This window comes from Phycodurus eques, chromosome 11, assembly GCF_024500275.1.
Source record: "Phycodurus eques isolate BA_2022a chromosome 11, UOR_Pequ_1.1, whole genome shotgun sequence".
Classification (NCBI taxonomy): domain Eukaryota; kingdom Metazoa; phylum Chordata; class Actinopteri; order Syngnathiformes; family Syngnathidae; genus Phycodurus; species Phycodurus eques.
Window position 1 is genome coordinate 19,500,421 of NC_084535.1, and position 22,536 is coordinate 19,522,956.

Here is a 22,536-nt window from a genome sequence, read left to right on the forward strand (position 1 = left end):
TGAGTGTTTGTCACCTTTTTTTCAACAAATAAAACTTCAAACTGAAAACACTTCATTACGAATAAAGGCCTCTTTATACTCAACAACGACAACGGCGCATTGCATCATGTGACCGACGCATAGGTCCGCGCGGCCCCTGTGTGGCCCCTATGCGTCACTTGATGCGCCCACGGCAAAAATTGTTGCTGCACGTAGAATGCCACGGAGATCATCTCTCGTGATTGGTCCGTTTTAGTCACATGCTGTGATGACATACTCTGCGTGCCCCTTGGTTCCATGTACCATCTATGCCGTCGCCTTCTTGATCGATTTTGCAGCATAATTAAACGTATCATCTGGTCATCTAGGTCCATTTGTTCTAGCGGACACTGTCCCACGGTCGCCATTGTTGTTGCTTTGTTCCTTGTTACGGAAAGGAAAGTAAAAACGGCTACCGGAAATGGCTCCAAAAATGCAGCGGAAACTCCAACCTGTGGTGTCCTAGCCAATAGCAGCCGTAGCGACACCCCCGACTTGGAGGAGAACTGCAGTACATTTTCAAAACTGCACTCGTGGGCTGCGCTCGAGTATAAAGGCAAACTGCGCGCGGGATAGCCGCCCACGCGAGTATAAAGAAGCCTTTAGTCATGTTACCAATGTAGCAGCTGCGGCTAATGTTGGCTTAATGTACAGTGCTAAGGCTAGCTTAGTATTTCTACCACTGCTATTTTGTTGAAGCTGGATATATATATGTTCTCTATGAGTATTTATCACAACTACACACTTTCATTATCACATGCCATTATGAATGGCCATGTTCAGAGCAGGGCTTTGGTCAGAGAGGGTGGATTAGTGAAGTGAGGATACATTCAACTCTTGCTAGCAAACTAACTCCTTTAACAACCTATATATGTTAAATGGGACTTTCCCTGCTATATATTTAACTCACAATCTACGTCAGATCCATATGAAAATGTGTTGTGTACACAATGTACAACAGATGAGATTTTATTAGGATTAATTATTTTGAGTTTTGCAATTATTATCTGTAAATGCCAGCATCGTGTGGACTGTGACCAAAATTTAATACCAAAGCATCCTCCCTAAAAATACCTGGCAATCACATAAAATCCAGGCTATCAAGATCTTTAAACAGGACACAATAAAACAAAGTTGATGAAAACATAACCTTCTTGAAAAAGAATGTACCTGTATATTAAAAAAAAATGCTCAGCAAAGTTCTTTCTCGGTTCTATGTGAATTAATTATATTACAGCAAGTTACAACATGAGACGTTGCTGTCTGCCAGGATAGGAGTTAATCTATTGTGTAAAGTTTGTGTAGCCTTGCCACTGTGCTGTAATGATAGTATGAGAACAGCAGCGGAAAAATCAGCCGGCCGCCCCCGTAAATGAAAGGACATCCCTGAAGCCTTTTATATCAGCCTCTTGTTTGTCTTTCTGTGCTTCCATCTCTTTTGTCACACGCAAGCACAACTAATCCCATTTTAAGCCTTTTCCATCCTTTTCTTTACATTTAGAATTTTTTTTCTTTCAGATTGCATCTGTTTCGTTTGGGGAACGGCAGCAAATACTGACCTCAAGGGGTTTTGTCTTGGAATTATCCAGGCAGACTAATTGTTAAAATAGATACAACATGATAACTTTTATTTTCATGACATTACACCAAATGTCAGAGGTGGCAAAAGTATTCACACTCTGTTTATTTATTTATTTTTTGTTTTGTTTTTTGATTCTGGTATTTCCGTGGGTTTGAGGTTTTATGTCGAACGATGGTGGATATGATGTGGTTGCTCCAGTCTTTCTTTCAGTTTGCTTTAGGCCTACCTGAAAGGCATGTTCCAGACACGTGAACTCACGCAACCTCTAGCGCATTTCTTTTATAATTTCATCACACTACAGGAACAAAACCCGAATGTGGAGTTGCTTCTGTGTCGCACCCTTTCTATGTACTAGAACACAAGGCAGTATAGTTGGACATGCAGACAGCTCCGGCTACACTTACAGTACATGGAAGTACATATACGTACATAAGACTCTTAAAAAATACTAGTAAAGTTTCAACTACTGCTTCAACTCCTGTGTAGTCTCTGATATATACTTAGGTAAAAAAAATTTTTAATGAAATTAAAAATGATATTTTAGTGAGTGTCAGTTATATACAATTTAATAACCTGGCAACAACAACAAAGAAAATACACCTAACCTGTATGTGTTTTATTTCAGATTAGCACATCTGGATAATTTTTGAATGCCTAAGGATGTAGTTTTTCAGCTAGCACAAGGCACAACGTATCCGTCACGGATAATTCTTGGAGCTGACAGCGTGAAACAATTCTCTTAAATAAGGCCATGAATGGGGAATATTTGGCTTCTTCGAATCTATTTTGAAGTACAGTAGCAAAGTATTTAGTACTTCCCACCATTGCCAAAAGTAGAATTTAACATCCTGTCCAGACTCCCATTCATTTGTCCTGGAGCAGCTTGAGGACATCAGGTCCTGGAGATGATTTCTGACCCATACCTTGACAATATCCAGGTCACATACTGTAGGTTCACCTCAGAAACTAGATTGATAGTGAAGATGGGTTGTCATAACATAGGAAGCCATTCATTTTGGGGGAGAAAACATGCAGTAAAATAATTCCCCAGCGGCGATAAACTCCAGTAAACACAATTATTTCCTCCCCAGTCTTCCTCTTCACACATATCTCTATCTGTCTGCACTGCTACACCCTGTTGGTCTGACTCCATTCTGCTATGACCGAGCTTATATCAGCAGACAAGTTGTAATATGGACAAGGCTAATACCTGTTATTCTGGAGGGAGCTCTTATTGTGAGTGTTGTGATGCTGGGATTTCTCTGGTTTTCAATTAAACGCTCTGAGGCTCTCCATAGCTCGTTGCTGCGTAATCTCTCAGACAAGACAGATAGTCTACGGCACACTGATCACCACACAATCCTAAGCCTAGTTGAGTTTAGAGTGTAGAGGGACACTCATCATTGGAGTGCAGACCTCACTGGGTTGTAACATAACACTCCTACCGTAGACTCCGCTTGTTTGCATTTTCATTTTTTTTCCCCACCACATTAGGTATACCTGCAAACATCTGACCAATAATTTAATAGGATCCTATACATAAGCAACATCACAAATTCCACCATTACAAACATAATAATGTTTAGTCTTGATAAACACTGTCAGACAGGTACAGTATTAAGGGTTAGGGTAAGCTAACCCTATTAATTTATTTAATATTGTGGTTATACTATTCAGCGGTGTAGAACTATGGGGAGAGATTTGTCTCTAAATTATTCACACAAATCTTTCAGATCCACAAATACAGCCGTGATTTACATGTGTTTTTTAATGTTCTGTGTGCATTTATCATGACTTATCATTTGTACATATTAAATTCCGCTTCTGATTTGTTGAAGGTGCATTTGTGGATCAGCAGCCAAGCACATTTGTCTTTGTGACAAACGTAACGCAGTTTCCAAGATATTCACGCTCACACAAGTTGAGAATATTCACACGTGTAGGAAGGCCCTCCCGCCATCCGCTAGGCGGCCGTGTTGCTGTCTCCGTTGATGACTTGACTGCAAGTCATTTTTATAGAAATCCAACAGTCTATGGTCTGACCCTGCTGAAATCCCCAATAAACTGACCATGGCTAAACAAGGTGGACAACCAGCAGCCCGTCATTAGTGAATAAAAGAAAAAAAGAACCTTATTATTACAGTGGTTCGATAATAAGAGTGGCTAACTCTCAATCATCTATTTTATAGTCTATCCTCTCAACGGAGACAGCTACACTGCCGCCTAGTGGACGGAGGGACGGGCCTTCCCACACGTGTGAATATTCTCAACTTGTGTGTGAATATCTTGAAAACTGCGTTGCATTTGTCTAATAAAATAATCTTTGCCCGCTGGTCCACAAACACACCTTTAACAATTCACATGCAGAATGAAATATTTACAAATGATAAGTCATGATTAATGCACACACAAAATTTAAAAAACGTGTAAAACGCGGATATATTAAGATGTGGAACCACTGACATTCAAGCCTATAAGAAAATATGTGATTTTCTTTTGTCTTTGTCTTGCCTTTTAATGACTTTAAATGTATTTACTGGTCACTTTAATGATTGTATTTGTAGAGCATGGTAACATTTTTGTGAGTCGTTAATAAAGTTTTTGATCAGTTGATGTATTGACTAATTGAGTCAATAAAGAGAGAGCAGAAACTTCCTTAACTTCCTTCCTTCCAAATGCGGTCAAATTTATATTTTTTCACAAATTGATACTTTTGGTCAGTCCCCATATGGGTTTGTTATTTTTACACATTTTTGACTAATCCAAAGTGCTTAAAATTGCCTGCTCTCTTTGAAGATGCAATGTTAATTGCTTAAGAAACCATTTTTTAATTTCCTGAAAAGCAAACAAGGATTCTGCCCATCGTCAACAATGTATATTTCTACACTGAAGTTGAGACAGTTTTCACTTCTATGACAAGAAGTGTTATTTTTTCCCTTTTCTTCAGCTTTAACCTTTTTTAAACACAAATGTACTTGTAGCAATCTTCAGTCCAAGACGAGAGTAATTCTGAAAACACTGCACACAAATCATCAGTTTGTTTCTATAACCAAACTCACATCAATTAAACCTCCAAAGTCAAACCCCCCCAAAGTCAAAACAATTTGGAGTTCAATTCTTTGCTGTTGATGGAAAAAAAAAATACAAACTAGTTCCAGAAAGGGTAGTCTGTTTCCTGATTACTATGGGCTTGAGCAAGGCACAAACCACACCACCACCCCTAGCTCAAGAATTGCAGCACTGTTTGCGCTCATTCCATGCCTGCACGTTTGTGAACACGTTCTCTATCTTGTGCAACCACATATACAGTCAAGTTCTAGATCCTAGTGAGGGTAAACCGTATAGAAATAGATGAATGGAAAATTTGAATATTTTTTCTTTTTTTTTCAAACGTATTTTCTTATTTTTTTCAAACGTACTACTTAGGGAAAGGCACGGTGCACGACTGGTGAGCACATCCACCTCATAGTTCTGAGGACCGGGGTTCAAAACCCAGCCCCGCCTGTGTGGAGTTTGCATGTTCTCTCTGTGCATGCGTTGGTTTTCTCCGGGTACTCCGGTTTCCTCCCACATTCCAAAAACATGCGTGGTAGGTTAATTGAAGTCTCTGAATTGGCCGTAGGTGTGAATGTGAGTGCGAATGGTTGTTTGTTTCTATGTGCCATGCGATTGGCTGGCAACCAGTTCAGCGTCTACCCCGCCTCTCGCCCGAAGATAGGTGGGATAGGCTCCAGCACGCCCGCAACCCTAGTGAGGATAAGCGGAATGGAAGACGAATGAATAATTTCCTTATATGGCCTGTGCACGTTCAACGTTTCTCTGTATGTGTATGAGAGTTATAAATTTGAAAATTTTACATAAAACACTGCCTGTACAGTTAGCAAAGGTCTTACGAGGTGTATAAAAAAATGCAGGACTGGTGCCACAAAAGACATATTTCAAACCCAAACTACAAACTATGAGTTTTTCCCTTCAGTGTGAGACAGACAATTAAGCAAAACGTCTACAAAGAGCTCTTGTGGTGTTTGCTTCGATCAGTCGACAAGAAGAGGCGAAAGCTGGGCCAGGACAACTCGTGGCTGCTAACCGTGACAACGCGTCAGCTCACAACATGCCTGAGCATCCGACTGTTCCTGGCCGAGAAGAACATCGCTGTGTTGGAGCAGCCTCCATACGCACACGACCTGGCTCCCGGTGATTGTCCTTTTTTCCGAGTTCAAGGGGGTCCTAAACGTGATGTGTGTTGCAGAAGTGGACGGCATCAAGAGGGCCATGGCCTGTGAACAACGGCACTGCGGAGGATCCCGGAATAATCCTTCCAGGAGTGCATCCATGACAGTGTGGCAGCGAAGACTAGGAAAGTGCATTAGACTCCTGGGGGATTACTTCGATGGGGAAAACTTGAAGCTCAAATTTGAAATCTTTTGAGAAGACAGAATAGACAGTGTTAAAATTTCGTGACGCCACTGTACTAAACAAGTCACTGAACGTTACGACAATAACTTGGACATGACAATAATACCTAAAAATGTATCTAACCAAATATATCAACAGTAATAAGTGGAATACAATGGACAAAATATAATTAATGAAAGGATATCTAAGCTAAAGATTATATTTAGAAACCAATTTCATTTAGTATTTGTGAAATTCAGGTTGTCATCAAATTGTACGACACTCATCTCTCCTTTCGCATTCAAATTAACAGATGGTTAGCAGTATACTTTGAGTCTACAGTACAGTACGTGTATAGTATGTTAAAACACAGATGAATGTGTTTGCACCACGTATTGGGAATTAGATGTTGGCGTAGTTTGAAAAATAATGGACTAAACCTTATCATCGGCTTGATTGGCCTGCAGGTGCAATCCTTAAAAGTGACACTAATTTGTGTACATTCCGCAAAACACACAAAATCTTTGCCTCAAGACACAGAGCTTTGGCTGCATGCCATATCGCATTACTAAAATGTTCTAGCTCCCCCGTAGTGTTGTCACAAAAGAGAGAAAACAGTTGTCACTGGATTAGTCATGGTGATTCCAGTAGAACTCTTGCTTGGCTTTCCTCAAATTTTGATATGCACCAAGAAAGTTATTGCCATGCACTTGTCACACGATTCATATTTGAGTGTTTTATTTTTATTATTTAACAATACAACATACCTGTTTTCCATTTTTTCTTTTCTATTCCTACTCTTTTCATTTTTTTCTCTCTGCTTGTTTTCAGTTTGAAAGTAGGGTGGGAATAATTTCAATTAAGAAACTGTTGTAAGCCTTCACTTGCTCATGACATAAGAATTGAAACGTCTTTATTAGTAAATCGTGATGAGCTTGCTCCCAAATGTATCATACTGCATTGCTAATGCATTGGTATTCAGTGCAGCATGATGAGGAAGTTCTACAAAACCTTATCAGAATCAGAATAAATGTTTTGGGCCAAATATATTCAAAACACACTAGGAATTTGTCTCAGGTACACTCTAGTACTACAGTAAACAAGTCACTATAAGAAAATACACATACGTAAAGAGAGTCATTAGGCAATGTAAAGTGACCAGTAGTGTAGTAACACTGACACAGAGAAGTGTCCAAATGATCCCAGTTTAGCAAATAACACGGAGTGACGAAGCGACAAAAATGAATAAGGTAATGTCACAACAAAGATTTGTGCTTGTCACGAAGATAGAGCCCTAAATGTTAGATGCAAATGCAGCAGAGCAACCCTTCAAATAGTCAAAATATGTTCACATTTTAGTTTTTAAAATATTAATGTCTCCCAAAAGTGAAACATAATCTTGATATGCCATGGTTTATCTGATTGGGAACATGTTTAAATACACACAAGAAATACAGAAATATAGCCTCAAAGTATGAATACTAAATGCAAAAAGTAATTTCTTCTGAAATTGGTTGTGTGTGTCTATGTGCTGCAGTTCTCACGCCCTGGGTGTCTAATCGTAGTGTTCTGCCAGATCACTGGAGAACATTCTCTATCAGCAATTAGAATATGATTATATTTTCTTTCTTGGAGGTCACTGCATGTGATTTCAGCCTGCCTCTCTCGGCAGCTCAGTCGAGTAGAGCCAATGTTAAAGTCTGCAAACTCCAGTTTATGCATACATGTATTGAGAATATATTGACTTGTGTGACGCGACACTTGCAGTATAGCTGTAGGTGTCATGTCTACGTAGGTAATGACCAGTCACCTGTCACCTGCATAAGGTGCGGCTGTTGTAGATTGGTATTTCAGTCAGGTCACTGAAGCTGACAAACCAATTTAGCGGCACGATGCCCACACTGAGAGTCTTAAATTCTATATTATCACCCTCCCCACGCACCAACACCAATCATTATCAACATGGGTCTAAAATAGAAATGCAAATTTTAGTGGTATTATAAAAATACGATATAATTTAATATACTGACCAAGATCAACTTTAGCACAACAGTGACAGCCTTTCTGTGTTGTCATATGCTTTTTAGGGAGCAGACTATCTATTTCTGCACCTACATAGAACATTTAGTCTGCGGCGTGTGTGCGTCCATGCGTGTGTGTGTGTGTGTGTGTGCGCGCGTGCACGTGCGTCATTGTAAAAGAGGCTCATGTTGATTGGAATTTGGAAAAAAAATGTATTATTTATTTGGATAGCAATGTGTGCTATTATCCACTTGACAAATATCTTGGGACTCTCTGGGATCCTCTCCAGTGTGTTGGTTTTGTACCCTTTACACTTTTACAGCTTCGGAACGTGCATCCATTTGACCCTCGTGCAGTTACCGTTAAAACCCTCATTCCCACAAAGTGGTTTACTTCAGTCACAGTACACCAGATCTTGCTGATCCACTGTGGGCATGTACTGTAGGCAGCATGGTGATAGCTGCATAACCTTGGTCAGGGGGGTCCTCAAACTTTAATACTCAGAGACCCATTTGGACCATCTCAGACAGAAATTAAAATAAACAAAAAAAACACAAAACAAAACGAATAATTGCGACAGAGAACACTAAATTTTATTTCTGCATGGAACAAAAACATTTTGACCTCTGAAAAAGGTTGAAGCTTACTTTCAAATAAAATAGTCAATGTCTGTTTGAGCCCTCCTAGTATTGATGAAATTAAAGCCAAACTTAAATGATCCACCTGCAACGAACCAAAAATGCTAACCAAAAATCCCATCTAATTTTGTGTTCAATCATCCTTTTATTGGGTTTGGAGTGTGCAGCCAGCTGTCAACTTAAATTAAAACTGACTATTTCACTTAACAATTTAAAATATCCATTTATATATCCATCCATCCATCCATTTTGTGAGCCGCTTCTCCTCACGAGGGTCGCGGGAGTGCTGGAACCTATCCCAGCTATCTTCCGGCAGGAGGCGGGGTACACCCTGGACTGGTTGCCAGCCAATCGCAGGGCACACATCAACAAACATGCATTCACACTCACATTCACTCATACGGGAAATTTAAAGTTTTCAATCAACCTACCATGCATGTTTTTGGGATGTGAGAGGAAACCGGAGTGCCCGGAGAAAACCCACGCAGGCGCGGGGAGAACATGCAAACTCCACACAGGCGGGGCCGGGTCTTTCTTCTTGACATGGCACTTTATTTAATCACGAGAAGATGTGTATTTTGCATTCCTTTTCCATTTTTGCACAGAATTGCTGATCCCCTGACAGCACTTTATGCACTATATACCACCACCGTTACCATATTTTCACGACCATAAGGTATTAAAAGGCGCAGTCTCAGTTATGGGGTCTATTTCTGTATTTAACACATACATAAGGTGCACCGTATTATTGGGCGCAGGCATGGTAAAACATACGGTAGCATGCATGCACGCTAAAATAATGTTTTGAAAAAGACAGCAAGAGCAAAACTGAGTTCGGTTGTACAGACCCAATTCCAATGAAGTTGGGACGTTGTGTTAAACATAAATAAAAACAGAATACAATGATTTTGCAAATCATATTCAACCTATATTTAATTGAATGCACTGAACATATTTAATGTTCAAACTGATAAACTTTATTTTTTTTTATTAGTTTTTAGCAAATAATCATTAACTTAGAATTTTATGGCTGCAACACATTCCAAAAAAGGTTGGACAGGGTCATGTTTACCACTGTGTTATTTCACCTTTTCTTTTAACAACATTCAAATGTTTGGGAACTGAGGACACTAATTGTTGTGGAATTCTTTCCCATTCCTGCTTGATGTACAGCTTCAGCTGTTCAACAGTCCGGGGTCTCCCTTGTCGTATTTTACGCTTCATAATACGCCACACATTTTCAATGGGAGACAGGTCTGGACTGCAGGCAGGCCAGTCTAGTACCCGCACTCTTTTACTACGAAGCCACGCTGTTGTAACACATGCAGAATGTGGTTTGGCATTGTCTTACTGAAATAAGCAGGGGCCTCCATGAAAAAGACGTTGCTTGGATGGCAGCATATGTTTCTCCAAAACCTGTATGTACCTTTCAGCATTAATAGTGCCTTCACAGGTGTGTAAGTTACCCATGCCATTGGCACTAACACAGCCCCATACCATCACAGATGCTGGCTTTTGAACTTTGCGTCCATAACAGTCCAGATGGTTCTTTACCTCTTAGGCCCGGAGGAAACGACATCCACAATTTCAAAAAACAATTTGAAATGTGGAGTTGTCGGACCACAGAATACTTTTCCACTTTGCATCAGTCCATCTTAGATGAGCTCGGACCCAGAGAAGGGTGTTGCGTTTCTGGGTGTTGATAAATGGATTTTGCTTTGCTTAGTAGAGTTTCAAGTTGCACTTACGGATGTAGCGCCGAACTGTATTTACTGACATTGGTTTTCTGTAGTGTTCCTGAGCCCATGTGGTCATATCCTTTACACATTGATGTCGGTTTTTGATGCAGTGCCGCCTGAGGTATCGAAGGTCACGGGCATTCAATATTGGTTTTCGGCCTTGATGCTTAAATGAAGTGATTTCTCCAGATTCTCTGAACCTTTTGATGATATTATGCACCGTAGATGATGAAATCCCTAAATTCCTTGCAATTGTAAGTTGAGGAGCATTCTCCTTAAACTGTTTGACTATTTTCTCACGCACTTGTTCACAAGGAGGTGAACCTCGCCCCATCTTTGCTTGTGAATGACTGAGCAATTCAGGGAAGCTCCTTTTATACCCAATCATGGCACCCACCTGTTCCCAATTAGCTTGTTCACCTGTGGGATGTTCCAAACAGGTGTTTGATGAGCATTCCTCAACTTTCTCAGTCTTTTTTGCCACCTGTCCCAGCTTTTTTGGAACATGTTATGGCCATAAAATTCTAAGTTAATGATTATTTGCTAAAAACAATCAAGTATATCAGTTTGAACATTAAATATCTTGTCTTTGTAGTGTATTCAATTAAATATAGGTTGAACATGATTTGCAAATCATTGTATTCTGTTTTTATTTATGTTTAACACAACTTCCCAACTTCATTGGAATTGGGGTTGCACTTTATTGAAGTATTCAACAATGTATTCATGTTATTCTTTGATCAATCCTCATCCACAAATCCATCGAAGTCCTCATCTTCTGTATCCGAAATGAACAGCTGGGCAAGTTCTCCATCAAACACACCAGGTTCCCTCTCGTACTTGTCGGAGTCAGTCTCGTTGCCGTGTGGCTCCTCAGAAATTATGCCGGCTTTTATGAACTCGAACAACAGTGCAAGCAGACACGTTAGCCCAAGGATCAAAAATCCATTCACAAATTGTGGCGTAACTCGCCCGGCGCTGCCTCTTAGTCTTAGTAAAGCTGTGTTTGTCATCTGTCATCCATCGCTCCCATGCCCCGTCCATTTTGGAGAAAATTTAAGACTTTTAAGTGCGCCTTATGGTCGTGAAAATACGGTACTAACCCCCAAATGCAAAACATTTATACATTTTTATATATGAATTAAACAGGACTGCTTGGTAAAAATTGGGTACCTTAGTGTAGTACATTTTACCTTGAAATACACAAATGAAATCCTATTGTACTCCTGTTCCTCACATTGTTGACAATCATAGAGATAAGAAGTGCAGTAACATAAAACCTCCCATCCATCCATCCATCCATCCATTTTCTTCTGCTTATCTGAGGGTGCGTCGCGGGGGCAACAACCTAGGCAGAGAAGCCTGAACCTCCCTCTCTCCAGCCACTGTGTCCAGCTCTTCCAGGGGATCCCGAGACATTCCAGATCCAACTGAGAGACATAGTCTCTCCAGCGTGTCCTGGGTCTTCCCGTGGGCCTCCTCTCAGTGGGATGTGTCCTGAACACCTTACCAGGGAGGCGTCCAGGGGACATCCTAAAACAGATGCAACCTCATATGGGTTCTCTCAATGTAGCTCAGAGTAGCAGCTCGACTCTAAGCCCCTCCTTGATGATCGAGCGTCTCACCCTATCTTTAAGGCAGAGCCCAGACTCCTTGCGGCAGAAAAACATTTTGGCTGCATTTATCTGCCATCTTGTTCTTTAAAGTCATGACGCACAGCTTGTCACCATAGATGATGTTGGGAACCTATATCCACAGTTAAATTAAGACCTTTGCCTTTCAGTTTAGCGCAGTCTTCATTACGACAGACCAATGCAGGTTCTGCATCACTGCAGACACTGCACTAATCGGCCTGTTGATCTCTTGCTCCATTCCTCCCTCACTTGTGAACAAGACCCAAAGATACTTGTACTCCTCCACTTGGGGCAGGATCTCATTCCAGACCTGGAGAGGGCGATCCACCCTTGTCTGACAAAAGACCATGGCCTCAGATTTGGACGTGTTATTTCTCATCCTAACCACTTCACACTTGGCTGTGAACCACTCCAGCAAGAATTGAAGATCGCGGCTTGATGAAGCTGACAGAACCACATTATCTGCAAAAAGCTGAGATGCAATACCTAGGCCACCAAACCGGACACCTTCTACGTATCGGATCATAAAAATTATGAACAGAATTGGTGACAGAAGGCAGACTTGGCAATGTCCAACTCTCACTGGAAATTCTGCTACTGAACAGCCTGTCTAAGGGGGGGCCGTGACCCCATACTCCCGAGCACCTTCCATAGGATTCAGTCAAGCGCCTTCTTCAAGTCCACAAAGCACATGTAGACTCGTTGCGAATACTCCCATGCACCTTTGAGGACCCTGCAGTGGGGGTAGAGTTGGTCCACTGTTCCACGGTCAGGATGAAAAACACACTGCTCCTCCTTAATCGGAGATTTGACGTCCCGATGGACCCTCCTCTATAGCACCCATGAATAGGACAGGAGCTACGGAGTGTGTGCCCCTTTAGTTGGAAACATACCCTCTGGTCCCCTTTCTTAAAAAGGGGAGTCATGTTACCTCTTCAAGGCATTCGCCATCAAGCCCCACCTCCAAGCCTGGCTCCAAACGGTTCACTGTTGACTATATGCACCTTATTATCTGGACAATTTGTAAACAGATTTTTCGATTCCTATCCACAAAACTTTTGTGACTACAGGTGTTTCCCATGGGAACAAACTTCTTAAAAAAAAACAAAGTTCTTAAAACAGATGTCACTGTAGTGGGCTGAGGAGCGTGGACATTAAATGGCTTACAGACTTTGTGAAGGCAGCTGGTTCACTTCACCTACCTGATGCCTCAGGTAGTTTCTCTGGCATGAATATCTTTCCTACACTTTCTGAGAGGGCAGAGTATTTTGGTCAAAATATTACCACATCGGTGGCATATACATGCAAGGTGCATACATTGGCGCTGATTGTGTGAAGCAGCTCTCATCTATTCTTCCTGAAGGCACGGTAAATACTGATTATACACATGAATAGTAAACTGTACAGCAGATCGGTGCAGGGTTGCTGCCCTCCTTACATAGATATGAGCCATTTTCGGATGTTGCTGGGTCAAAAGGAGAGAATGTGGTCGTAGTGCCCTATTCAATTTGTCTACTGGTCAGAGCACTCCGACAGGGTTGCATCTTTTATTGCAAGAGCGGCTATGAGTCAGTCTTTACCATTTTACCTTGTTAGAGCTGATCACTCCTCTCTTTCCACAAGGTTTTGGGAAATGTCATGGTCAGTGTTTTCAGGTCCGTGAGAATTGATGTCAACTTGTTATGCCCAACAAAAGAAATGTAGGTAAAACTTTGAGCCAAGCTGTCATTCCTTTTACTTTACATGTACTGAATAATTTAAATGATATCTGCGAAAGTACATGGGATACCTTTTCAATCTAATTAGTCAACCTATGTGTTACCTGCTTGTTTAATTCTATTAGTTCAACTTCTGTCGCAATTAGAATAGACTAGAATAGACTTCATAGGCATTCTTGCAGAAATGAAAAGCAGTGTAGCAGCATATTTAAAAGACTACAAGCACACTGAACTACACTAACAGCTAGAAGCAAATTTGTATACAACATGGGGCATGGAGTGAATATTAATGAAAATACTATTGAATAGTAATTATAGCAATATGTCATAAATGTAGTAAATATATACAGTAACATGTCACAATTTATACTAGAAAGGACTGCAAAATATAATTGTAATTTTAGATTAAATTCCAATTGACAAGTCTATTGCAGATCAAACACAGATTTACAGAACACATTTTCTTTAATATTAATACAACAAAATATTGAAGTTGCAAATAAACATCATATTCAGACAGAGAATAACTCAATTTCACCACACAATTTAGAATAGTGTACAAGCCTGACATAATTTTCTGTCACATTTATCCCTTTGTCCCTCAGTACACTTTATGGCCTCAATCCAGGTTAATTACCTCAGGGCTCAAATGTAGCTGTCTTCTTCTGTGCCCACACTTGCCCTGTGCTCTTTCTTCTGACGCTTCCCTCCTCTCTATTTAAGATTTACAGGGCAATAATAGAGCAGCGAATGGGGAGTAGGGAACACAGACATGGGTTAATCTGTTGACCCTAGCTGTTGTGCACTTTGGACTTAGCATCTGGACGTACTGTATTTCTTCTTTGCTCTGCTACAAATGATCTGAAGAGAATGATTCCTAATCCCTCAAAGTACAGCTCAAGGTTCATTAGAAATTCGCACGTGAAAAGAATGGCAAAGTACAGAAGAATTTCTAGCAAGGGTGCTTGGCTGAAAGGCAAGGAAATATTGACAAACCAACTTAATGTGTATTCATACTCTGAGGTGGGTGCCTGGGTAAGACTACAAGACAAATTTGGTCTTTCACTATTGTCAGACTACTACCATAAAATCTTGCCATATCGCAGGAAGACAGTGGCAACACTACATGACATTTATTCCGATAGCAGCGTTATCCTGTCTTTTACGATCACTGGGATTTATCTTGTCCAATCAAAACACTGTCGGAGAGGCCAAACCAGAAAATATGTCACCTGTCAACGCGACCAGATACACCCGTTACCACGGAGTCGATAACAACAATGGGAAGAAAAAAACAAAAAGAGGAAAAGTGTGGTGTCGTCACCGGTTCTCGGGAGTGGGCTGTCCATTCAAAAAGAGCTTGAGGTATGTTCACATACTTTTAATACAATACGGCTCGCAAGCAGGCAACATAATGTTATGTAGCCCAGCAAGCTAGTGCTAGCACTAACGTTGTATGTAAACAAGCCGGCGGTCTGTCGAATCATCCTCTAAAGCTTCAGTAAACATTGTTTCGTGCCCATGTATCAATTGTGACAACAGCGACCAAGTATGTTGACAACGGCAAGCACGGGAGGTAATGCGCCGGTCACAATACGTAATCCTATTGGTCGACATCAAAGCGTGCTGTAAGAGTTGTCGTTGATATGTCACACGACATGGAAGATAGCCAAAGAAATCAAACTAGACATGCTAGACATTTTGGCATCGTCGGGCTAGCGTAGGGCCAAATCATTGGTTGTGGATTATGTCACTGGTTACCATGGCAACGATAACAATAATGGATCACACCGTGTGTTTGTAAGAACAAAATGGGGAAAAACGTGTTGGTGGTCACCGGTGCCATTTTGCATATTTAAGGATGGCTACCATTATTACTAAAGCTAGAAACATATAAATTTTTATCTACCAATACATCCCCTCCAAACAACTCCAAACCTCTAAATAACATGACAAAAATATAAAAATATAACCTTAAATAAAATACATCATACTCACCAGAGATGCTGATTATTTAGAGACATAATCCATTCTCCTTTACTCCTCAGAGCTAGATAGTTGTCGTCGTGTAGTCAGAATTGTTGCTCCTCTGGAAGTGCCGAATAAATCCTTTTCCGGGTTGAAAAAAGCCAACCTATCCTCACAATGTCCAGTTTTTCTTCAAAAGTCTGTCGAAAAAATTATATTTTAATAATGTCCAACGTTCGTCCTCCTTAGTCACCTGCAAATCACAACACTAGTTATAGTAGCTCTGATCAACCAGTAAGGGGACGAAAAAAATGCCGACATCTCTCTAAGCCTTCGCGAAGGTGAAGAGAGGTGAATCTGATTTGTTAAAAAATAAAAATTAAATTAAAAAAATAATAATAAAAAAAGAGCCTTTGCTAATAGTGAGTATGTGTCATATTCAAGCACTGCGGAATCTGAAGGCCCTGGGCAGATTACATTGACATGGTAACGCATGGAAGCTGAAATCGAATTGGACAAAAACATCTCACATACACACTACTGAAAGCTACGTATCCAAGACGCATGTTATGAAATGAAGATGAAGGAACTAGAACACACGACACAGGAACACTTTTGGAAAGGATGCACAGCAATGAAAAAGAAACACAATTACAAAAGAACAGAAAAGCAAAAGACAAAAATGTTTTATTTGAAAGTGAAGCAAACTAAAGTAATTTGAGAGTTGTTTGCCAATACATTCACAGAGCAGTGAGTGCGACTAAGGCTGTGTTCAATAATCTATATATCCCCCGTGCAGGATAGGGACTCGGAAGGGGGGCCGAAGTCGATCCTATCTGACTTGAGGTGAAGGGTGGTGTACACCTAGGACTTATCACCTGTCAATCAAAAAGCTGACGCAGAGACAGACAACCATTCACACTCACATTTACACCTATAGGATTTCAATCGACCTACTTTGCATGTGTTTTGACAATGTAGAAAAACAATATAGAAGGGTGGTTCACATGTTTTGCATAATTACCTACCTACACAAAGGACAACATATTAGAAACAGTCCTCTGAGTATGCAGTGCACTTCTACACCATGGCCAACTATGCCCACATTAATAAGGATATTTTTACACTGAAATATCCATCCATCCATCCATTTTCTGAGCTGCTTCTCCTCACTAGGGTCGCAGGCGTGCTGGAGCCTATCCCAGCTGTCATCGGGCAGGAGGCGGGGTACACCCTGAACTGGTTGCCAGCCAATCACAGGCCACATAGAAACAAACAACCATTCGCACTCACAGTCATGCCTACGGGCAATTTAGAGTCTCCAATTCATGCATGTTTTTGGGATGTGGGAGGAAACCGGAGTGCCCGGAGAAAACCCACGCAGGCACAGGAGAACATGCAAACTCCACACAGGCGGGGCCGGGGATTGAACCCAGGTCCTCAGAACTGTGAGGCTGACGCTCTAACCAGTCGGCCACCGTGCCCGCTGAAATATCCCTGATGTGTAAATTAAATGTTTATCTTTATGAAGTCTGAATTTTTGATACAGCTCAATTTGATCTCGTTAGATTGTGCAAGTGTACTTAATTGTCCACTGAATTGATATACTGAATATATGTTTATCTGTTCTAATTTTATCTAATGTTAACTTACAACATTAATTGGAGACTCTAAATTGCCCGTAGGCATGACTGTGAGTGCGAATGGTTGTTTGTTTCTATGTGCCCTGCGATTGGCTGGCAACCAGTTCAGGGTGTACCCCGCCTCCTGCCCGATGACAGCTGGGATAGGCTCCAGCACGCCCGCGACCCTAGTGAGGAGAAGCGGCTCAGAAAATGGATGGATGTTAAATTACAAATATACACTACAATTCTGAAATGTGTTTCTACTATTCGGCCTCTGTTATGTAGATTGTGCCCAAACGTTTTGCGAGTGACAAAAAAATGTTTGCACTATGAAAGAGTGAAGAACAGTTTTACGTGTTTCTAATAATGCTGAAAAGCAAAAATAAGCATTTCTAAGTTTTAAATACTCTTATTGGAAAATAAATCCCACTTGTGGAAAAAGTCAATATTTGTGACGTCGAACCATCTTTTTCAGGACGTCTGCAATTCCCTTAGACAAAAAAACATATTTGGAATTTTTGAAAAACTGATGTTTCTAATAATATAGAAGACAAAACTGGTGCAGCAGAGTCGTAAAATACGAAGTTTTAATTGCTGCCAAAGCTTTTACCTATCAAGTTGTCGTTCTGGACTCAAGACAACATTTACTAACATACTTTATCGTATATGTGCCATTTTTTTCATAAGCAGTGAATAGTTTTTGCTGAGCATGTTTGCACAGTATCCAGTTTAGCATACACACAATGTAGCAGATAGAGGACTATGTGTGCTGTCAGCTGGTCAGCACAGAATGTATTGACAGAAGACACAAGTAAATTAGTTCCAGTTGGACTTGACTTTCAGGGTTATTTCATTCAGCTCCGTCTGCTCTATTGTTTGCCTACGTATTGAGAAGATGTTTCCGATAACATTCACAGGTATGGCTTGCGTCTAGCTACAGATTGCATCGGGGGCCTCTCCAGCTCTCCAACAACTGGAACAACATACTGGAGCTCTCAAAATGCATTTAAAATAAAAGCATGACCGCAGTCAATGTTTCTGAATCGTGTAGTGCAGTGTGTACGTGCACATGCAACAGTAACAATGGTTAAAGTTTGCTTTAACAGTCTCTAACAGTAGTCGGGTAAAACAAGACAGATACTTATGAACAGAGAGTACGAGGTGTGTCAGAAAAGATATCATTTAAATCCAAACTACAAGTTTGGATTTAAACATCAAGTTTGGATTCTACATCTTCAAAACAGGTTTCTTTGGTGACCTCCTGTAGCTTGAGAAGGAGGAAAAATATCAGGTGCCAGGTCGGGTGAGTACGGAGGTTGCTCCAGCACAGCAATTTTCTTCTCGGCCAGCTGTCGGATGCTCAGGATATTGTGAGCAGGCGTGTTGTCGTGGTTAGCGGCCACAAGTTGTTCTCGCACACTGAACAAAGCAAACACCATAGGATCTCTTTGCAGACGTACCAGTTGATCGTCTGGCACACACTGAAGGGGAAAACTGTAGTTTGTAGTTCGAGTTTAAAAGATGCTTTTAGTGACACCTGTACTGTAACTTTTCTGACACGTCTCTTATAACTTGAGTATAAAAGGAGAGAATTTAAAATGAAGGTTGGGAGTTATTATAAGGGGCGGGGGTGATAGTGTTCAAGATAACAGTGTTCCAGTGTTTATCCTGGTCTTGAAAGAGTACGGAGACTGTAGTGATGTGAATGTGATTTACAGGTGTCACGAGAACAAGATTAAATCAATCGTTTTCACAAATGTTACTTCCAGATTTTTTGTACGAATTTTTTTCTTAATAGAAGATTCCCTGAGTATCTTATATTAATTGTTGATTTTGAAGCACAGAATTGGCTAGACATCAATTTACAGAATCTTTTGATGTATCAATAGAGTAATGTGTTGTATATTTTCCTTGGAATGACAGCTTTTTCATCTTGATGTGTATGGGTCACTGCATTCGCAACCTCAGATAATTTACAGTGCATTCCAAAAGTATTGAGAATTGTTAGGCCACAAACCAAGTCAATGAGAACAAATAAACTGCCTGAACAATTCAAAGGCTCCACAAAATGTCTCCTGTACTTAATGCTCGCAAGAGCACAATGCTTTTGTGATGCATGAGATGAGGATGGGCCAGCCTGGACACCTCTTGTGCTGGTGATAAAGTTACTTTTCAGAGTTTTTGCAGTGTTTTGATACTGTACATTGCTAAAGCTAAAGCTAAACTTAGCAGACCCTGAGGTGATGTGATATTACTGATGTACCTGGAGAATGATTGTGTTTGAAACATTATCTAACTTATATGCTTCTTATCATGTCTTGAGTGGGCAGTATCTCATTACCACAATGAGTTGGTCTTAACGAACAATTCACAACAGTAGGGCCCCAGGTTTCCTTACTTCTCCTTTAGGATTTGCGTGTGATTTGTTCTGTTTTAGTCTCAATGGCTGCACACATCAAAGTTGGGATACACACAAATAGTTTTCTGTATTTCTCTTTAGTTTACAACTGACAACAGTATATATTGTTTTTCTCAATTATGATTTTTGATCAGTGTTTTACATTTTAAATGAGCTGTTTCGTATATCTGTCAATTGCATGCTCGTATTTATGTTTGCGTGTTATTCTTTCTTCTATGGTGGTAAAAAGAAAACTGATCCACAATATTGACCACGGCAAGCAAGATGAGTATTAAGTCTTTGGAGGTCATCCTGACCTCATACATGCACATCAAAAACAAGCAATGTTTGTAGTAAGTAACATACAGTAAGATACCATTCTGCTGTATTGCTACCTACATATCATTGGCGTTGAAAAAAAAAAAAGGTTGCTCTTTAGTAACAGTGTTAGGATGACATGCTAGAACATGAATGATTTTGGTAATCGTGAAATAAAGAATAAACATGACGCATTTCTCATACAGTACATAACGTAAAACTGGCAAAGAAAGTGCAGCAATGGAAGGGACTCGGACAGTGAGGGATGAAACAAACGGCTACAATGTGAACAGGTCAAAGGTGGTGGGTCAGCCTAAGGTGGAGCGTAGAAAGACAGAGCAGCAAAAGCGCCATCCATATTGCATGAAAGAGTAATCCACATTGCTCATCCACCACTTTTCCCTTCCAGAGGCTCTGTGCTGCATCCCAGGGGTTCTGTTGAATTAAGCACAACGCCAGTCTCATTTGGCTCTCTGACATTCTTATCTCTTTTTCTCCCTCACTTTCCATCCACCCATCCATCCTTCCAACTAGGGAACACCAACAGTGTTTTTTCCCTGGACTACATCAGTGGTCGCCTGACAGTGAATGGCCAGCTGGACAGAGAAAACCCACTCTACTCAGCAGGATTCACTCTTACTGTCAAGGTGAGCTGATAAATGGGGGTAGGCGTTCATGTCATGGAAGGGACTGTCACATCATGGAGGAACGACCAGACGTCCATCGACCTCATCTCTATTGACGAGTTTGCATTGGCACATTGAATTCAAATGTTCCTTTTTTTATCCTGCCAATTAAGGAGGTTCTCAAAATGCAGTGGAACATCTGAAGTCAGACAGACTCGTTTGTTGTTTTGGGACGCTGGTCGCCCTCTGATTTGTTTGCATTAGGAATCTTAACACATAGGTAACACAAGTTAATCTGTTATTATTAAAACATAAAATCCATAAAAAAGGTGACAAAACCTGTGGTGATGCTGCACAAATATTTTGGGACACTACTTTAGTCTTCTTGTCATGTTCTTCCTCATTTAATAACCCTCGTAAAAACCCGTTGTAAAAAACCAAAGCAAAAGCAAAGCACATCTTTAAATGTCTTTCTTAATGGTATAAGCCAGCAAATTCCAAAGATTTTCCGTCTTGCAGGACATCAGTTCGACCTGGGAAGTTTTGGGGGGGCATATTTGTGTAACTGTACAAATGTATAAACATTTAAATAGAGGCTCCATTGCACTGTGAAACGTCTATTTTTACAATGACCCTTTTTCAAAGCAGTCAACATGACTTCTGAAAGACTGACTTAATAGGACACAACAAGTTTACACAAATGAATACAAAACCTATGACCACAAAACGTTGGAGAGGAATGGTTCGTGATGGAACAGCCGATTACAGTTTCATCCATTTTGGTAATGATCTGAATCAGGGTTTTTATTTATTTATTTATTTTATTTGTTTACCCACGTGGGTCAATATGGTATCAATGAACCACAGAACACCACATACCACGTAAACCCAAATACATTTGTTTTCACATTTATTAACTGTTTTTTTTTTTTTTAGCAGTTCAAAGGTCTGACCTCGACTTAGTGCCATTGTAGTTAAATATGATCATTATGGCATTGCTAAAAGAACAAACCTCATGGCAGGCTAAGACTTTTGCACAGTACTATACTTCCATTAGAAATCAGAAAGTCTAAATATTCACTTTCAAGGTCAAGAGTTCATCTAACCTGTGTAGGCCGATAGATAATGTGCTCCCGCTCAATTGTCATCCTGATAATGTGCACAGGCATTTGTGGTTTGATCCTTTGATAATGTCCCTTTTGCAGTTTTGTGAGCAGTAAACAGCCTGCAGCCTGTCCAGGGAGGGTTTGTGGAACTGAGTAGCACAAGATAAAGGAATAGGATTTAGTGCCCTTGCCGATGTGAAGGGCTCTTATGTTGCTCCCGCCTTCTCTTCTTTGTCCTCCTTTTTTTGAAGTAGATGCTGTCTCTCAATTCCTCTGTCCCTGCCCTGAGCCTAAAGTGTATCACGGGTTGCCTTGCACACCCACTTTCTTGTCAACTTCCAACCTCGGTTTTCTTTTCTTTTTTTTTGCTGTAATTTCCTTTCAGCCATTATTGTGCACGGAGTGGTTTTCACAGAGTGCAAGAGATTGTGTGAAATGGATGTCGAAGAGCTGCTTGAAAGTAGAAAGATGCACAATCAAAGAGCTTTTGTTATCAATTTGACTGCAATGTTGAAGTGTAAAGTTCAATGTTATGTTGAGTCAAATCATTTACACTTGAGCTTCAAAATAATGGTGCTTACCATATGACCTCCTGAAAACACACTTATTTGCACATTCAGTAAATGTTATTGTTCATACAAAGCTGCATGTGATAGTGTTTCAGTGGTAGGCCAGTACTATCTTTCTCTCACACGCTCTGACTTAAAACGAAAAGGGATACTTGCAAATGTATTCCAGTCTTACTTCAT

General features: G+C 40.5%; 1 protein-coding gene across 7 annotated transcripts in view; it reads left to right on the top strand.

Annotated features, from left to right (window-relative positions):
- The window catches only part of cdh23 (cadherin-related 23), a 199,021-nt gene that overhangs the window by 91,093 nt on the left and 85,392 nt on the right, over positions 1-22,536 (top strand). For all 7 annotated transcript variants that reach the window (XR_009769490.1, XR_009769491.1, XM_061690790.1 and 4 more), the window contains exon 10: positions 20,590-20,702. Coding sequence is in view for 5 of the 7 variants with exons in the window: in XM_061690790.1 (XP_061546774.1) it covers positions 20,590-20,702 (113 nt within the window). In the remaining 2 variants the exon portion in view is untranslated. The remainder of the gene's footprint in view (positions 1-20,589; positions 20,703-22,536) is intronic.